Source organism: Apteryx mantelli, chromosome 12, assembly GCF_036417845.1.
Source record: "Apteryx mantelli isolate bAptMan1 chromosome 12, bAptMan1.hap1, whole genome shotgun sequence".
Taxonomy (NCBI): Eukaryota; Metazoa; Chordata; class Aves; order Apterygiformes; family Apterygidae; genus Apteryx; species Apteryx mantelli.
Window position 1 is genome coordinate 2,504,477 of NC_089989.1, and position 19,104 is coordinate 2,523,580.

Here is a 19,104-nt window from a genome sequence, read left to right on the forward strand (position 1 = left end):
GGTGAAAAAGCCAGTGTCTGTGAAGGGAGACTCAGGTCAGGCATGTCAGGGGACAGCTACAGGGATGCCACCAGCCTCAGTGCAGTCTTGGGGAGCTTTGGGGTCCCTGAGGTGGCACTCCTCATGGCTGGGTCCAGCTGTCCCATTCTGCTGTATGGATCAGCACTCAGTGATGAGGCTTGCACATGTCCTGTGGTGCCAAAATGGCAATGCCACCTTCCTGCTGACTTCCCTGAAAAGCTGCTTGGGAGGGTGCTGAGCACCCTCTTCGCAGTGTGATAAGGGATGGGCGTCTGCAGTATCCCAGCTCCCATCCATTGTTTGTTAGTGATGGGAGCACCAGATGCCCCCAGTTTTGGGGGCAGAAAGCACCCCACTGTGGCCTCAAGGAACAAAAATGTGCCGGAGTCTGTTGTGTGGCAGGAGAGGGCAATAGTGGGGAAACATGGGGATACTGTGATGCAAAAAAGGGACCTAGCAGTGGGACATGGAATGTGGGGAAGCTGGGTTGTGGCGGGGGGGGGGGGACATGGCAGGGTGCAGGGGTTGGTGTGGAGAACACAGTGGGGTGCAGGGACCCCACTGATGCCAGCTGTGCTCACACCACTGACTCAGCTGCACCGCCCCTCTGGCAGTCAGCCCTGGGCTGCCAGGGACTGAGCATGGCCCCAGTCCAGGTGTGTGCCATCTCTGATGACCCTGCCAGTGATGCGGGTGAGTTGGGGGCCATAGGGTGATGTCACCCATGTATGCACAGTGCTGCGGTCTCCATGCCCAGAGCAGGGCCAGCACCTCTCCCTGTGCACAAGGACCCAGGCTATGGTGCACCAGAGTGGTCATGGCCAGGTGTGATGTGGCTGTGTGTGCACCTGGGCTGACAGCTTCTTCCACACTAGTGTTTTTAAGATGTCTAGCTCAGGTCTGGGAAATTATGTTAAAAACCTGGAAGGGGCTCAAAACCCTCCACTGATGCCACAGAGAGACTCAGGGTTCCCAGCTGAGTGATCCAGGGTTATAACTGCCCCTGAGAGCATGCTCTTGGTCGCTCCTTCCCTCTTTGCTATCTCTACTCCTTTTTTATCAGCTTGCTTCTGCCCTTTCACACAGAAGTATACTGGCAGCCCCCATCTGCCCCAAAAAGCCCTTCCTAGCCCTCTGTGCCTTTGTGGGAAGCACCTAGGGGCTCTCCTTGCAGGCTGGGGCACACATGGCACCAGCAGGACCCTGCACTGAGTGGCTCACCAGGCTTTGACTGCCCATGCAGCAGGTGAAGTTTGTCCAAAATATAGTAGGGCCTCTCAGCTGTTAACAATGTGGGACCAAAACTGGCTGCAGCTATGGAGGGGGCTGTGCAGACTTCTTCACCCTTCCCGGTGTTCACCATGGTGCATTAGTAAGTGGAACTGAGAGATGCGGACAGCAACACCTGCTTCCTTGCCCCAGGTGAGCGCAGGTAGTGCAAAGATCCTGTTTCTATTTTACTTCCTCTAGCAACCAAGTTGCTCCAGTTGCCTGTGTTCCTGAAAAAGAGGCTCTTATCTTCATGCCAAATGTTATTCCAGCAAACTGGGCCCTGGTTCCAAGTGCTCAGAGAGTTGCTGGCAAGCATGGAAAATGCATGGTCCTTTTCTTCCATTTTCAGGAAATGTGAAAGATGGGAAAAAAAACAGCACTCAAGGTACAGTGCTGTTGTGAGCATGACAGAAATGTGTTTGATGATAGAGGTGTTCAGCATTTCAGGAAGAAAAAAATAGCAGGAAAAAGAGCAGAATTTGGTACACTACCAGTAAGTCTACTTACTACAAATACTACTGTCTTGTGGGGGAAGTTTTTTTTCAATGTCTGAATGAAATAAAGAGGGTCATCACCCTGTTAGATGAGGGTGCACAAGACTGAGCAAGGCTTGGAGAAAACAGTGTGAAACAAATATATATTAAAAAAAAAAAAAAAGCTGGATCATTACCTGGAAATGGCGCTCCAAAGTGATGCGTGGAGCTCAGTGTTTTGGGGCTGCACCAGGTAGAAAAAAAGTCAGAGAGTGAGGCAGCATGCTTTAGCACTGGGCTGAAGGAAGAAGTTTTGTTGCAGAGACAGGCATCAGCATGAAGATCTCTGAATGGTTACTACATGTAGAAATATTTAAGTCTTTAGATAGCTGAAAAAAATCACTCTTCTCTGAATGTATTTTATTGGCCTGAAGTTTCTTCATGTTTTCATTTATTCTGTAGGCATCCCAGATATTTGGGCTGTGGTAGGACAGGTGGCCCTGGTGGCTGAGCAGACCCTGGTTGCAGCAGGCTTTGGTGCCAGCCTGTCCTCCACCAAAGACATCTTTGCTGTCTCCAAAAAGCAGCCCTGGGTTATGGCCCCACTGGCTGAGCAGGGAGGGCAGGCAGATGGCTGGCTTTGCGCTGAGCTGCTTGAAACTGGTGTGAGGGGGTTGGCCTGGCTCCAGCATTCCTGAGATTAGTTTCCAGCCTTTGATACTGAAGGAAATCCCAGTAGGTTTCATGTAGCAGAACAGGATTAATCAAAATCCCATTTACTTACGAAGTCTGGTGAGTTCCCTCAAACCCTTACTGTCCTTAATCAGCATTTTTTGCTACTGAAGTTTTTCTTCTGAGCATTTCTGAACTCCTGGTTTTGAAGGGGAAGTTGGCTGGGCCTGGCAAATCAGAGGGAACAGTTCAGCTCTCTGGAACTACCCTGCTGTGAAAACAAAAAGGCTTAAACCAGGAACATGCAGCTATTGCAAGGCCAAAGATACAATGTTAAAGTATTAAAGGAGGAGAGGTCCTGACTGCTTGCATGCCCAGCAGCACACCCCCCGTTTCCCACATCTGGATATGTACAATAACAATAATGCCAGCTGCACTCCTAACTTCTCTCTGAATGACCTCAAAAATATTGGTTAAAACAAGCAGAGTATACACTTTCCAATCTAAACTCCAAGTCTAGGTCTCCATTTTTTCAGAGACCAGCTTGATTCAGACACATGATTTTGCAGGCTATTTAACCTACTACATTCACCTGCCTGCAAATGCAGCTAATTAGTTCACCAGATTTCATATAGCACATCTGATAATCTGGGTCAAGTGTCTATTCTCACTTCTATTACACTGTGGAGTGGGTAGCTCACCTGCGGATGGGAGCTAGAAAAGCCTACATGATGGCTAGCAGCCTCAGATACAAGGCAGTGTTGAAGAGGACATATTTCCACTCTCACTTCTAAATTCAGCTATTCAGAATTAGCTCTGTTATCAGAAGAATAGTAATATCTAGTCTGCCAGCTGTTTAATGTATGGATACCAGAGTTTTCTCTGTCACAGTTACAACACATAAATAGTGCCTGTGTTGGCTCTTAATTGTTAAAGTAATAATCTGTCAGAAGTTCTTCTATTGCTCTATCACTGTGGGGGAAAAAAAATATCCCTTTTCCAAAAAATAAGGATTCTTATTCTTGGTTTTGTTTTCCTGTGAGAAATCTTCACACTCCAATTATTGTAACATGGAGAAGGTATAAGCAGGAAGGACAACCAACACAAATAAAGTGAATCCTCAGGCTGCTTCTGAGGATGTGGTAGATACTTCTCTGGTAAGTTGGTTTTGAATTGCTAACATGATGATGATACTGTCTTAAATATTCAGGAACAAAGAACAATTGGCTATGTGGCTGCTTAAAAACGTAAATCCAGATATATAGCCACTACTTGATTCTTCAGTCTCATGAAACTTTCAGTTCCTTAACTCAAGTAAGTTGAGTTAATTACAGCACTTTGCTATTTGTGTACTAGAATCAGTAGTTTCTGTAAGTCTTTGCTCCAACATACATTTCCCAGAAAGAGGAATAAATTTCCTCTGTAGCTAGAAAACCAAACTGATACCCTTTGGCTCAAATATAGCATATTCTATCCTGTGGCTCAAATTGCTGAAAGATAGGTTCTGAATTTGGCGTTTTTCTTTTATTCTCAGCCTTGCTAAAATACACTATACAGTTTTAAGCAACAGATTTTCTTTTCATCAAATGCCTTTTACAAGAAGAGACAAAAAAATATTCTCAAATTCAGAAGATGGAGGTCTGTAGTTCTTCCTTAAACATGCCTTCAAAGTGGAGGTCTTTTGCCATGAGCTCTTCTTCTACATCTTCTAAGGCCCACTGATGATCAGTCAATTCTAAAGCTTCCCATTCCGTCTACATTGAAAATAAACAGAAGGTAGAGAAAAAAAGCAACACAGTATTAAAGCAGTTCTCCTTGCTTACTATGCACTTTAGGCATGAACTATGCAAAGCAGTGATCACCTAAAAAATAACAAGGAAAACGTTTTAGTAAAAATTTGGCAGTCCTGTCAACTCTCTGAAATCAGTATTTCATGCTTAATTGTGTGTTACATAGTTGGTTAATAGAAGTATCTCACAGAAATTAGAAAAGATTACATATCTGCTTTTTGAAAAGCCCTCTCTCACCTTCTGGAATAGTCTATTTCTTCTAACATAGCTGTCTCTAGAAACACTACTTCAACCAAATCTGTTCCAGAGGGTCAAACATTTTGTGGTTAGTTAATTCTTTGGTTCGGAGAAACCATCCTGACTTGCTAAAAGCAGTTAAAAGCCAGAAGTTTTGCAAGACTGATCACAGATGTGATGGGCCCCTATAGACTGTTGGCTCTGCAACCAACAGGCTTCCTACAGCAGCTCCCCAATGTTGCAGAGTTTGTTTATTCATTAAGCCAGGTGTTTGCAGAAGCCTGAGACCTAAGAATAACTGACTCAGAATTTCATCCTAAATATAAGAATGAGCTGCCATTGCTCATTTTCCACCAACAATGAACACAAGTATCTCCTTCTCTTACTCCATTCAGTGTTGCTCACAGTGAATATCCTGGAATAAACTGTATACAGCCTGCAAAATCATTTCATGTAATTCCCATAAAGAGATTTGTATTTCTTGACCAGAATGCATTCACGTAATGCAGATTTTTTTTTCCTGCCAAAAGCCATGTATTGGGTATAAGTCCATGGTGGGCTGAATAGCATAACTCTTCTGGATAACCAGTACTGCAGAGGAAGTGGAAGAAATTTGAGATGCAAGAGTGGAAGCTACTTGTCAGAACTACACCTCAGGGCTGATGGTTTGTAACGGAGTTACAATAGTCATTACTCCACCAGAGCTGCAAATCACAGTTGCTCTCTTCATTTGCTGAGTATCTAGCTGGGTGATGTCTTCTATGAGGAAACTTCTGAATACATGAATCTGCAGGGGCAGATCATCCTGACTCCGCAGGCAGCAGGTTGTGTGTGGGTAAATCTCTACTATAGTACCTAAAAACTGAGAAACCAGGACTTCCCTGTCATGCAGATACTAAGGTTGTGAAAGACAGCTGAAGAGACAGTCTACTAAGCAAATGTCTATGGAGACTGCTTATGAAAACTTTTACGGACACAGTCAGATCCTGAGCTCTGGGCCTCTAAGTCAAAACCAGTTACCAGGAATTCTGTAATCACATAGGTAAAAGGCAGATGATCCTGTTCCTTGGACTTATGCTACTTCTGTTTACATTTTCCTCTGTAACTGCTTTGTCTCGCAAAGCAGGGTGACACACAGAGACAGCTCAGCCAAAAGCAGTGACTCTTTAAGAGAGGGTTTACTGCTTTTCATCTAGGAAATACTTCAGATCTTTGAGAGTTTCTCTCACTGTTGTGTTTGCTTATTATGGCCCTTTGCTGGCTTGCAAGTTTATGCAATTCAGGAAGAGCCTTTACACACTTATTCACCAGCTGAGATCCATTATGTCAAATTTAAATTTGATCACTGACACAGAATGTTTGAGTGCTGTGTTTGTGCTTTTTGCCCTGGTTGTACTTTCCCTGCCAGCAGCCGAAGGCATTTGAGTATTTTGTAGTCACAGAACTGGGGCTCTTAATCAAAACGAGCTGTCTGACCATTGTATTTACAACAGAAGACAGTGTTTCAGTTGAGCTAACTCTTTTGACTGATTTTCTTACCCAAGTTCCATCATATGCCTGCTAGGCTTGTGTTCACCTGCACTATTAACACAGCTTTTGAGGAGTCAGCTTTTGTTTTGGAAGTAGATCCCAAAGAAAAGAAAAGGAGCCTCCCTCTGCAAATGCAGAACATGGCACATGAATTCAATTTTTGTATCAGGAATGACTAAATAAATCAGGTTTGCTTCAAGTGACTAGAGCTCTGCCAGACCCAGGGCAACTTCCACATCCCTCATCAGATGCCAGCTCTGATTTTGGGAACAGGTATCCTGAGCAGTTCCCTTGTTTGACATGGGAAGAGAGGATGAGTTGTGTATAGCATACAATCCTGTAAGTTCACAGGAAACAGGAACGAAGGTGGGAATACTGTACCTTAAACGCTTTGTTAGTATCTGCTGGCATGGCCATTGCTGCCCCCGTCATTTGTTCTTGCATCACCCTAGACTGATCTGCAGCTACAAAAGAGAAACAAGAGAGGTTCACTTTTATTTGTCCCACTTAAACAGCATTTCTTAGAGGACACTGCCACCATTCTGGTTTCTACCTATAGATTGGAAAGCTGAGGGAACCCACAGACGCAGCACTAATCTGCCAGCATGAGTTCTCATGAGACATCTTGTTCCCACCCTGCCTCCGCCTCAGCTAAATTTACATAAAATATGCAGGTAGATGGAAGAAAGTATGTTCTTCTACATTCCCCATGAGCAGTATCTGTTCTGCCCTGCATCTAGCAATAAGAAATCTTTGCAGCTCTGCTTAAAACTGATCCTTGCTAGAAATGCAAGCGAGCCTGAGAGCAAAATTTCTGCTCACTGCTTTGACAAGAAGGAAAGAATGAGTTAAATTACCATCAAAGTTTAGTAGCAGTTAGCCAATGGCTGGTGCAAGATTTGTGTAATTACTGCAGCGGGTGTCAAACCTGGCCAGTAGAGAGTAATATTGTAGAATTAAGAGAGGCTTTCAAGAGCTTTTTGGTTGGAAATCCAGAAATCCTTCTCCAACCTCCTGCAGAAGTTCTCCAATGTAAGCAGAAACCAGCTCTTTAACAGACATGACAGTGTCTTACCATTATCTTGGCCCAGGATGAGAGTATAAATGCTTCTGAGTCCAAACACATTCAGGAAGTACCAGGAAGCAGAGCTCACCCTGATTAAATCAGAACAAGCATGTTTGATTTCAGTTCAAAGGCTGCCTGTGCTGGGACACATGGCTTGTGACCTCATTTCAGAAGCCATTTGAGGGTTATGAACACTTTCAAAAATTTCCATATGAACATTCAACTTTGCTTGCTGAGAACACATACTTACCAAGAGGCATCTAAAGTGAGCAGCTCAATTCCCTGCTGCAACATTGGTTTAAAACGCAGCGTCAGAGGAAATGGGACCTTTGCTGCAGAATTAAAAAAAAAAAAAAAAGAAAAAGAAAAAAGGCTCATTTTCACAAAGTGACACTAAGTAAGTCAGTAGATGTTTCTTTCATTAAATGCAATGTAGATTTAATGCATACAATAACAAATTAACACATTCTTTTCTCCTTAAAATTAATATGAAATTAAAACCGTTTTAAAAAGTCTTTCTGAAGCTACTTATATCAGAGGCCCAAATCATCATGGCTATTATTTCAACCACTACGGAGGGGAATGTCTTTTGCTAAGGGAACAGTTTTTGCACAAACAGCAAAAAGAAAAACAGAAATGTGAATTTAAGGAAATATTTTTAATTGGTACTATGTAATACAACCAACTCCCTGGACACATTCAGAAGAAAATCCACTATATCAACTTAAAGTCTAGGCAGTTTAAAAAAAATTTAAGTATTTAAGCATTTTGGTCACTACAATGGTTCCCAAATACATCAGCTATTTTCTTTGTGATCATGCCTGGTACTTTGAAAATAATTTTCCCTCCTTTGCTATGGGGTAAACAGATGACTTAATGGAGTGAATTGTAGCCGTGCCATAAGCTAAATTCATGCTTTTTCCAATTCATTGCTTTTAGGTAGAGGAACAAATTTCTGTTGCGGCCTGACCGTACAGATCATTGTCAGACACCTGGCAAGATTCGTGAGCTGTGTTAATCCAGACACTTACTTGTGACAAATCCTGAAAATGTCATGTTGATCCAACCACCGATGAGGATCATGGGCAGAACATTGGTTACATTCCCTTTCATCATATCTGTCAACATGGTAGGATCTGCAATTCAAAGATTTAACATAATGTAGCATTAAAGGGAAACAGGTTAAAAGATTACTTGACTTCACCAAGGAGAGTTGCTTTAATTAAGAAACTGAACGACAGATTAACAGTCCTACCCCACTAAGTACCTCTTATCTAGTATTTTTCCACTGTTCATAAAATGCTTTGCAAAAGGAGAATAGCAGTTAATAAGGCGGTGGCTGCTGCCACCAAAAGAGACAGGTCTTGTATCCTCCTCTGCTGTGTCTGATTACAGCCTCTTGTTCTGCCCCATCCCATGCTATAGATCTCAGAACTTGCTGGACTCTGTGAGCTGATTTAGCTAGAAAAGCAAAAACTGTCTGGCTAATTTGCTACCATGGTCTTGGGCCATGTTAATGAACGCAATCCGTCTGGAGAAGTGCTACAAAAAAGTGACAAAAGGGTAGGAGTGAGAGCAGGACTTCCCATTTTAACAACACTGAGACGTTCAGCCCACAATCTTGTGAGATGCTGCAGCCAGCTGAAGAATGAAGTTATGCAAAATGAAGTGACCCTACACAATGCTGCTGAAAGGAGAGATCTTGCACCCCTTTCCTCCTCTGCCTTCCTCAACACCCAGCTGCGCAGTTCCACCTCTTTTCTCACACTCACTGAACTCTTCACTAAGTTGATTCACCTTTCTACCTTGGCAGAAAATGATCCTCTTTCTGCCTGATTAGTTTTATACTACTTTAACATACCTGTCATTGGAGAAGGAGGTACTACCTTCCTCTTTGTTTTCTTAAAAAATCCATCCTCAGGGTTATTAAAGAAGTATTTCCGGGACAGGAAAGACTGAAAACAAAAAGAGTGAATTCCAGCACCAAAAAAAAAAAAACCAAAACAAATGAGGATAGCAGAAATTCTTATTTAGACATGCAGACATTTTACGAGCTCTTTTATGACACATCCTTCTCTGTTGAAGAGGTACTTCACTGGCCATATGTTCTCAAACTCCTTACTCCATCCAGGTGTCTCTGAATCCTGAGTACTAGCTGTTTGCTCTCTGGTTCTCTAAAATTCTCTCTTAGAATAATCCACATTGATTAAAGACCTTTTAGCGCTTTGTGCAAAGATCTTATTGGCTCAGTACCACTACCCATACACAGGACATTTTCCTTGCCCCAAGCTGATTTCCAGAGTTTACAATATATATATTTGGTAGTAACTGAGCCAATGTGAGTGAATGATTTTTAATTCAACAAACATATCAGATGACATTTTAGGACCCTCCTACTGTTGTTCAAATTGTTACTCTTGTCAAGCTCTTGTTACATCCTTTGCTGGTTGTTGGCAGATACTTAACATGATGCAGACTTCATTTTAGGATGCCCCTTAGCTTCCACTAGTCAGCAAGCGGAAGCTACGTATTATATCTGAGTAAGGACACGTGCCGTAGTCCTGTGTCCAATACTCCTAAGCATATGCTACCAACCACCCTTTTAGATGGAACACTGTGCTAGATAGGACCGGGCCAGACTGTTTGACCCCATGGGCCAGTTCTGTAGAAACTGCGTGACACCTGAGAGAACCCCTAACCAAGAAACTGTATTAATGCAACTTCTTGCTTTTTACATGTTTCTGAGTTATCCTCTCTGTAAAGCATAAAGTTATTCACACAAAAACAACTGCATGCATCTCCATACCTGTTTTGGAATGTACTTTCCATTTTCCCTAAGGACTCTGCTCCGAATTAGGACTTGGCTGGAAAAAAGAAATTCAGCATTAAAGGCACAACCTTAGACAGGAGCAGGGGCCACTGTAACCCTGCCTTGGTCTTGGCGATGGGCAGGAGCATGCTGAATCATGACGGAGCAGGACGGAAACCCCAAAGGAAAGGTCTCAAGCAAGCGCGGCGAGACGCTGTGGTGGCAACAGGAAAGCTCACTGGCAAATCGTAACGTCGTCCCAGCACCTCGCTCCTGTGCGGGGCCAGGCAAAGCGTTACGCCATCCTTCGCAGCTGCCTGCCGGGCTGAGGAAATAACAGGCTGCCGAGGCCTCAAAACAGCGGGGGGGGAGGCACGGGGACACTTCGGGCGTGGGGGTGGCAGGCGCCCGGGCCAGGCCGGGCGGCCAGGCCGAGGGGCGCTGGCGGGCAGCGGGGCCGGTGGGCCAAGCCCGGGCGCGGCCGAGAAGGGCTTGCGAGGCCGGGCCGGAGGCGGAGGGGCCCCGCGGGCGGCAGAGCAGGCCCGGGGGCGCTGGGGCGGCCCCTGACCTGTCGGACACCTGCTCCTGCGTGAGCCTCTTGTCGCTCTGGAGGAGGATGGACACGTAGTGCCGGATCATGCCCACGAAGAAGGTGATGAAGACGATGGGCAGCACCACCCATAGCCGGATGTTGGAATCCAGCAGCAGCTCGGGCTCGCTCATCCCGCCGGCTCCGGCCCCAGCCGCAGCGGCGCCGCCCCCGGCCCTGGCCCTGGCCCCGGCCCCGGCCCCGGCTCCGGCTCCGGCTCCGCTTCCGGGCCGAGCGCTTCCGCCGGCGGCGGAAAGGCGTCACCGCGCGCCGGGAGCCCGCCCGGGCGGGAAGCTTGAGCGGCGCGGGCAGCCCCGGCCCCGCGGCGGTAGGTGCCGGGAGGCCCCGCCAGCGCCTCCCGCCGGGGCCCGGTGCCCGCCCGCAGCCCGTCTCCGCCCCGGGAAGCCGAGCCGCCGGCCGGCTGGCTGCGGGGAGCCCCGCGACACCCGGGCCCCAGCACAGCCCCTGCCCGCGTTCAGTGCCCGAGGCGAGGGTTTGGCCCGGCGCTCGGTCCCCGGGGAGCCCCCGGGTTCAAGACAGGCGCCCTCTCCGGGGCGCGGTTGCGGTGTTGCCTTCCCCCGCGCGCGGCTCGGTGCTGTCTGCCAGGGGCGTCGCGGCGGGCGGGCAGGCAGGCGGCTCCCACCTCCCCGGCGGCTCCTCTCTCCGCCTGCGGCCCGGACGCGGACGTGGAGATTGGGGAGGGCTCGGTTGGTGCCACCCAAGCGGTGTGCGTGGTGTCAGTCCTCTGGGTCTTTCTGAGCTTTCCTTTCCCGGCCCAGGGTCAAGCGGCAGCACCTGTGGACGTGGAGGACGCTGGCCGTGCCTGCCCTGCGCTGCGCTGCTTACAGGCAGGTAAGGCAGCCTGCAGCAGCAGAGCGTGCCCGTGTTGCATGTAAACACACGCTAATCCTGCTCCGATGACCCTCTCCAGATCTGGACTCGGGGTGATGTTTCCAGGGGAAGTTTAAGCAAAACCTGGCTGTTGATTAAGAACATAAAGAGAGTTTTAAAGCTTGTCTGTCCATGAAAATGTTGGCCTGATTTCAGGACCTAACCAGCATCTCTTGGGGGCTGCGGAAACTGATATTATCAAACCAAGGATGATGAAGCTTATATGTACTATGTATTGTCCTGTAAGTGGCTGCAGTAAGTTGGCTGCCACAGAAATTTCCAGTCATTTGGGAGTGCACATAATAGAAAGAGGACTGCCTGGGAACAGTCACTCGTTTGGCCTGTCAGTCCCTAGCTCAGATCCAGAAGAACTGCTAGAGGCTCATCACGCTTTTTTTTTTCTGAATTGTTCCACTTCCATAGTGATATTTTATGCAACTCACTTTACCAGCCTCTACCAAATAGCTGAAATTTAGCATGAGATGATCAAACGCCTTTTTTTTTTTTAATTTTAAAGGTTGAGCCAAGATTTTTTTTTTTTTTACACTGCCACCCACCACCAAGTACTAGTTTGATGGAGGTTTGTGCTGACAGAAATTGTCTTGAAGTTGTAGGGAGTTACAAATGTGAATGGGGTCAGCTGACATGCTTAAGCTCATGAATATTAAATTGCTAATTCCTTGTAGCTTTGGGCATGAGGAGATGATCACAGATTTAGATCTGGGATGCAGTTTCAGATCTTCTCTTTAGTTTAACTTGCCGTTTAGTTTGCCAGGCATCTGGAATGTAGAGCCTTGTTTTATGAGGAACTGAGTTTTAGAAAAAGTGATGTATTGTGCTATTTAAATATGACAAGTTCTAAAACCTCAATTTGTACAGCAGAAAGATGTGGTGTGATACTGGTTAACCAGGCAATCTGGCTTCCTTTGAGCAATTTCTATTTCTGGAGCATTTCTCTTCATTATTCATTAATTCATTCTAGAATTGCTTAAAAAAATCTGAAATAAAGTCGTGTCTTCTTTGCTCACTTGTCTTTTTCCTTCATTTTTATAGGCAACAACAAAGATTTTGTCACCATGGTTTCAAAAAGGAAATTATCAAAATCTGATGTTCCTGGAGAGAATTCAAAGACAGACTTGCCGAGTAGGTACTAAGGTATAATCTGCTAGAAGTGGAAACCCTATGTTAAAGGCAGCGGCTCCCAGACAGGGAATAGGCCAAACTGGCAATTTTGATGTTGTTAGCTGCATGTGATGATGCTGCTGATCTTTAAACGCTAATTTTTTATACATCACAGTAAAATAACAACACTGAAAATGGTACCATATCTTTTTTCAGTCCCTCTGTTCTTATACATTCAGTCAGTGATTATCATCTTGAGCTTCAGTGCCTTCAGAGTCAACAGATTAAAACCATTTGATCAAAGCTGTTATCAATAAAAGAAACCAAAATAGCCTCCCTACAAAGCAGGAGGGGAAGAGATTTCTTTTTTCACTTTAGCAAATGGTTGGGTACCTAAGAGAGAGATCTGGTACAAGAATCTAGATCAAATTTGTGGTCTTCAGGCTAGAGAAAAATGTACTGCACAGTTCATAACATGTTAATGGATATATCTGCCTCAAGAGTAAGCCGCTGAAGGTAAGGTATATCTTAACTGTCTTTGGTTATAAATGGATCACTAAGAAGAATGAATAAGAAATATTCCTTTGCAGTGTTATGCTGCTTGGGTAGATGCTTTATAGGATCTATACATTGGCACTGAAGTCAGCGAATGATTACTGTCAAATAGAACCTCGTAGTGCAGTTCATTGGTCTGGTCCCATTAAGTGAAATCCTGTGTTCCTGTAATTTCTTCCTAGGAGGTTAATTTTGAATTAGTTGTTTATATGAAAGATCCTTGCTGTCTTTATTGTAGAATAATTTGATGTAGCATGTCTTATATTAGAAACGAAGAAGTCGCGGATCTCTGATAAGGAAAAGGCCTCTGCCCAAGATGGAGTAGAGAATGATGGAGTCTTTGAAGAGCTCCTTAAAACATCGGGAATTATACTGAAAGCTGGGGAGGGGCAGAATGAAATAGGTACGGATTTAATAATTGCTCTCTCTTGTATCTGAAAACTTGCAAAGATGACCATTATGAAGTAAAGATGTGTTTTACTTGCAGAATAAAAATGCTTGAGCCAGCTTGTTCTAAAGTTCAATCAAACCTCCTTCTGGCCTCTTATTTGTTATATACATCTTAAATTGACCATTTCCTGCCTAATCCAATGCATCAACTAAACTCATTACACCACCATCTTCACTTACTTTTTGGGTATATATATGGCAAGTCAGAAGACTGATGAAAGACTGGAAGTGTATGGAATAAGATTAGACTGCATGGGTGATTACAGTATTACCTTTTATTTGTTAGTCAGAAAAAAATAGAAGAAATAAGAATTTTCTTTTTAGCTATTGCTTTATTGAGCTTCAGAAGCAGGTGCACTGAAACAGGAAAGCCAACATGTCATGTTGCCTCTTCAGCAGCTGGATAAAATATCTGTTTTGATATAGGCACTTCACCTTTGTCATAGACTAAGCAGCCGAAAGTTTAATTGCCACATAGGGCTCCACAATCCAGCTCTGTGATAACAGCAAGGCTGAACTGCCTCAGCAGTGGCTCCCAGTATTGGCAGCAGTGGGGTTTGTGCAGAAAAAGACTTCTTTAGGATGGCTGGGATGCCATAGTATGTGTCTCGTTTGTGGTGACAAAACCAGTTTTGCCGGAAGGTGGCTACTGTGTCATGTCAGGCAAATTGATCTTTGGGTATGTATGAGTTGTGCTTTTGACAAAAATCATGTTGTACTCCTCTGCTTGGTTCCTCGTTCTGACTTCTTGAATGGATTTGCCTGTATCTGCCAAAATCTGTAGGAGTTAGTGTGTCAAGCTGGACCCTGTTTAATGCTGTCAGCCTCAGCCCTGACAGGAGTGGTGATATCTTTCAGGCTTTTGCTGACTGGACATGCTGATAGAGCAAATGCAGAAACATCAGTGGGTGGCTTGAGAGCTAGTACTTAGTGTAGCTGTTAAGATGTTGTATGACTAAAATGTGTGTCTGGTTCCTTACTCTCTTTTTAAACTTTCTCCTTAGCTGTAGATCAAACGGCTTTCCAAAAGAAACTCTGCCTGGCCCTGAAGAAGCACCCTACCTACCCACACGTATGTAACATACTATATGTTTTGGCAGGAGCCAACTTTAAAACCTGTTTGCTGTGTAGCAAAAGGTGCAGATGTGGCTGCCTGTCCCTGACCTGAACAAATTTATACAACACTGTAGCTTATTCTTAGACTTCTGTGGTCCAGCCTCACTAATTCTCCCAACCTTGCCTTCCCAGCCCTTTGATCCCATCGTTCTTCTGCTGTGTCTCTCTCTTCTGAGCTGTTATATCTGAATAGTCAGACACGAAAAGAGATGACCAGCCTGTCCTACTTGGTGTGTGTGCTGAAGGACTGGTTTTGCGCAATTTCAGGAGCAAATGCTGCACTTCCATCACTGTGATCAAACAAAGGAATCCATTGGCAATGTAATTCAATAGACAAAGACTCTTACGGGAGAGAAATCCCTTGCTTAACCTTTTAGTGAAAGTTGCGTTTGGTTTTGTGTTAGCTGGGTGCTAACAGTGTTTGAATTACCACAGCATGGTGCTCCTCTCCAGTCAACAAAGCCAGTGTGAAAATCCTGAGGCTGGTGATTTGAATGGTGATATTTATGGATGTAGCTCTTGACACACTAAATGTTGCTGTCTTGGCTGAACAGGAAGAAGACACCTGTGTAAAAAACCTTTCAAGTCAAAGTAAAATGTGAGATTCTTTCTTCAAATTATTGTGCGGAGCAACCAGCATTTCCTTTTGGAAATGGTTTAGGCTAGAGTGTATCTAATGTTCCTTCCATCACAGTTTTCATCTGTCTGCAGCTCCCTGGCTAGCCATTCCCTATTCCTATCCTCCTTCCTATTCTCATCATCTGCTCACGCAGAGCATCCTAAAGACAGCAGCTGATCAGTGCTTCTTTTCAGGCAGTGGATAACTTCTCTGTTCTTTGCAGGTTGTGCAGGAATTTATCAGCGGCTTGGAATCTCACATTAAGGACAGAAACCAGTTCAAGAACTGTCTCTTGCCATGCGCTCCCACACGGAATGAGGGATCGAGGTTAGGGATGATGTATTTTGTCCTCCCCATCAGTCAGAACCCATCTCTACTTGAATGTTGCGTAATGTTGTGCAGACTGGAGGGAAAGGCCATAGCTCCAGCTGATGCATAACAAGAGTTATTTGTTTTTCAAAAAAGTGGCTAGTGTAATACATTGTAATTAAATAGCAGCAAGTTTAAAGTGGTAAGTCACTGGGTTTACTAGCTGCTTATGGGCAGCTTGGGCCCCATAGCAGTTGAATAGCAAGATCCACATACTGGAAGGAAATCATCAAGGCTGGTGCAGATCAACTGTTTTGAAAAAATTTCCAGGAGATACAGGTTAATTGCAGAAACTTTTATGTTTCCAGCTCACACTAACCTTGCAGAGAGTAAAATGGTTTAAAGATACAGTGCTTTTTTAATTTTTTGTGCATCCATAGTTACCATACTTCTCTGCTATGGCTTAGTCTGGATAGCTCAGGAATTTCTCTTTTTCAGCAAAATGGGTTGGGAGTTCCTAATTCTGGGGTTCAGTTGCCTGAGGCACTGGTAGTTGAATGTGAACTGTGTGGCCCTCTTCCACTTATTTCCTCTTACTGTGGCCAAATGGAGACCATGAGCTTCATAGTGGAGCTTTCAGTTGCTTTTCCCCAGGCCGAAATATATTGAACAAATGATACAGTCTTCCTTTCTCACAACTGCAGCACTGTGCCCCCGAGTCTTCAGTTTCATTAGGAAGAGGCAGAAAGACCCTGTCACTCTTTGCTGATGCCTATGGGAAAACTTCCTCTCTCTTAAACAGCTGCTGAATTTTGGGCAAAGGCAGCTGAAACCTCCAGCTTGGTTTGACACTGGGTCAGAAATCTTCAGCCAGCATATAAAGTCTTTTATTTAATGCTTCTAATTTGTAAGCTTTCATGTATTTTAAAACATTTGACATTCTCACACAGAAAATTAATTAAGAGACCATTAGTACTGAAAAATGTTAAAACTTAGGCATGTATTTTCCTATTTCACTTCTAAGAGAATTCAGTGCTTAGAAGTCCTGGAAATGCTGTTATGCCTTGCAGTTATGTAGTAACAACCATTTACTAACACTCCTGATGTATTATTACCTCTTGGGCTTGAGGCTGGTTTTGGTATATAAAGGAAGTCATTGTAAGTAGATTTAAAAAAAAGCAATAATGGAAAGAATACAGTCTGTTTTTATCATGTGTTTTTATTACAATAGTAACAATATTTTATCTTGCAGGACTCTGGTGCACTCGTATTGTGAAAGCCTCATTAAACTGCTTCTTGGAATTGAGATCTTACAGGTATGGACACCTTAGTTTGCTCTTTACAGTGGTGTTGATTTGCTTAGGGATCCTTTTGCAGGATTCTTCTATAGTCGAGGACTAATAGAACTGGTTGTGAGGCAGTTGAGGCTTTATCTGGAAGAGTGTCCAATTTCTTGTTTCTTAGAGACAAAAATATGCTCAGGGCCTGAAGCACACACCATTCAAAGGGAGACAGAGGGAACAGTTTCTGAGCTGTTTGTTTGGTATTAAGAAGAGAAGGAGATCTTGCTGTCTTCACTATCTAGTTTCATGGTGTAAAGAAAACAGAGCCAGACTCTTCTCAAAGGCGAACAGGAACAAGATGACAGGTGACAGCATAGGTGGTAGCAGAGGAGATTCTGATAGGATATAAGCACTTTCACTGTGGAGAGTGCTTTCCTTAAGTGCTGGAACAGGTTGCCTAGAGAGGTGATGGAAACTCTTGGAGGCATTTAAAACTTGGAGGTATTTAAAAACAGACAAGACCCCAAGCAACCTGATTTAACCTTGATAGCTAACTATCAAGTTAGCTATCCTGCTTTGAGCAGGAGTTTGGAAGGGATGTCGCCAAAGTTCCCTTCCAACCTAAATTTTTTATGATTAAATTACACCCTGAATGAGGGCCTGCATGGAGCCCATGCACGTAAAAGGACAGAGGCCATCCCAGGGCTTCCTTGGGTGTAGTAGGGAGCTCAGTCTGTCTCCCCCTTGAAACAGTGGTCTCCTCTTCCTGTCACTGCTAGCACTACTGGAAGATGTGGAAAAGGGAAAGGACACTAGGCCCTTCCTTCTCTCCACTTCCTTTGCCTTGTCTTAGGGCACTAGAATAAGCCAAGGAAGGGGAAAAGGAGCACGGAGTCTGGTCTTTGCACAAGAAACATAAGAGCAGTAAGAAGATTCACAGTCTTCCCCCCCATCTGTCTCTTCCCTTCCCCTTGCCTCTTTCCAAATGTTGTAGCTCCAAAGACAACCATATCCAGTCCTGTAATGCAGTTGAAGCTCCTATTCTCCTGACTTTCCTGGCAATTGATACATGTTCCCCATAAAAGAACCATACAAGTGAAGCAAAATGCAGTGTAATAGTACTTAAATTGTACGTTTTTGTTGCAAAGCAATGCTGGCAAGAACAAGTTCTGTTAAGTTGTATTAAAATTACATCAAAGTATATCTGGAGCTGAAGGCAACAAATATCAAGGTATGGCAAGGGTTTGTGGATTTAAATCCTCTTGTAATTAAAATGTTTTAAAAGTTCTTGCCTTAAATACATATTTTTAAATTGCATTTGGGCCAGGATTAAAGGGGGGATCAGACCTTCAAAGGGAAAGGCAAGAGCATGTGGGTGCTGTCTACAGACTTATCTAAAGTTGATGCTTTAGATTTCTGGGTGGTGAAGAGCAACTCAGATGGGTTTGAAGAACAGAGTTTTGTTTGGCCTAGAGAATTATAAGTCCTGCCCAAATGCTTTGCTTGTATTAGATTATGTGGCTTGTTCATGCCACTCTCACCAGTTGTTTTCAGCTTGTGGGCTCTGTACCTCCTTTGCAGCATTAGGGAAGAGATTGCTTATAAAGGAAATATTTTTATTTGTGCTTTTGAGTCTCTTATTCTCTATGCATATTTCACCTATTGTGACAGGCTAGTTCTGATGGCGGTGTTCTGAGCAATGCCACAGCACAAGTAACAAATCATCATCCTAATGTTGTCTTTCTGCCTTTCCTCTAGCCTGCTGTTGTAACGCTACTGTTGGAAAAGATCCCTGAATTCTTTTTTGACATGTGAGTATGGCCTGTCTTCTCTCTGCCTTGAAATTGAATTTCTGTTGGACAATTGCCAGCTGTTCTAACTTTAACCATTACTTCAAGTTTACCCAAATGGATGTTTGTGCTTGTGTTTTTTTTTTTTTTCTTCATATATGTATACAATTATTTGCATGGTACCCTTTCTTTAAAATTGGGGTGCATATATCAGAAAAGAAATTTATGGAAGCTGAAATACAGTAATACCTCATGATTCATTATGCCTTTGTTAGCTACGGACGTGAACTTTGGAAGTATTTCAGCAGAGGGACTGTAAAATGTTTCAGAGTTTCAAAAAGATTAAAATAGCTGGCACAGTTTTAGGATGCCGTTAGACACAAACAGATCTCTTTTTAAAATGCAGATTGTGTTCCAGCAAGGAAAATAGAAAAAGCATCCATTGTTTGTTAAATGTAAGACAGCATAGCAGAGATTTTGAGGCGCAACATGGGAAGAATTTAAAAGATG

At 44.1% G+C, this 19,104-nt stretch overlaps 2 protein-coding genes across 3 annotated transcripts in view; one reads left to right on the forward strand and one right to left on the reverse strand.

Annotated features, from left to right (window-relative positions):
- Positions 1-3,940: 3,940 nt before the first annotated feature.
- EMC3 (ER membrane protein complex subunit 3) lies at positions 3,941-10,662 on the reverse strand. The gene is made up of 8 exons (XM_067303692.1): positions 10,439-10,662; positions 9,868-9,925; positions 8,923-9,016; positions 8,093-8,197; positions 7,312-7,393; positions 7,071-7,150; positions 6,377-6,459; positions 3,941-4,192 (listed from the first exon to the last, which is right to left on the reverse strand). Exons 1-8 carry the CDS (start codon positions 10,591-10,593, stop codon positions 4,064-4,066), a joined length of 786 nt encoding a protein of 261 aa, XP_067159793.1. The 5' UTR covers positions 10,594-10,662; the 3' UTR covers positions 3,941-4,063.
- An 82-nt stretch (positions 10,663-10,744) lies between these two features.
- Positions 10,745-19,104, forward strand: part of FANCD2 (FA complementation group D2) — a 58,112-nt gene continuing 49,752 nt past the window's right edge. Inside the window, exons 1-8 of one of the 2 annotated variants that reach the window (XM_067303693.1) lie at positions 10,745-10,787; positions 11,239-11,311; positions 12,404-12,493; positions 13,281-13,430; positions 14,482-14,549; positions 15,436-15,539; positions 16,774-16,837; positions 18,563-18,615. In XM_067303693.1, the coding sequence (XP_067159794.1) occupies positions 12,427-12,493; positions 13,281-13,430; positions 14,482-14,549; positions 15,436-15,539; positions 16,774-16,837; positions 18,563-18,615 (506 nt within the window). In that variant the 5' untranslated portion in view covers positions 10,745-10,787; positions 11,239-11,311; positions 12,404-12,426. The remainder of the gene's footprint in view (positions 10,788-11,238; positions 11,312-12,403; positions 12,494-13,280; positions 13,431-14,481; positions 14,550-15,435; positions 15,540-16,773; positions 16,838-18,562; positions 18,616-19,104) is intronic. The other variant, XM_067303694.1, reaches the window with a different exon arrangement.

Coding starts and splice junctions, on each gene's coding strand:
- EMC3 (XM_067303692.1), bottom strand. CDS start 10,593: ATGAGCGAGCCCGAGCTGCTGCTGGATTCCAACATCCGGCTATGGGTG. Junction 9,017..9,867: donor GAAAGTACATTCCAAAACAG/GTATGGAGATGC, acceptor TTTTGTTTTCAG/TCTTTCCTGTCCCGGAAATA. Junction 4,193..6,376: donor ATACTAACAAAGCGTTTAAG/GTACAGTATTCC, acceptor TTTTCAATGTAG/ACGGAATGGGAAGCTTTAGA.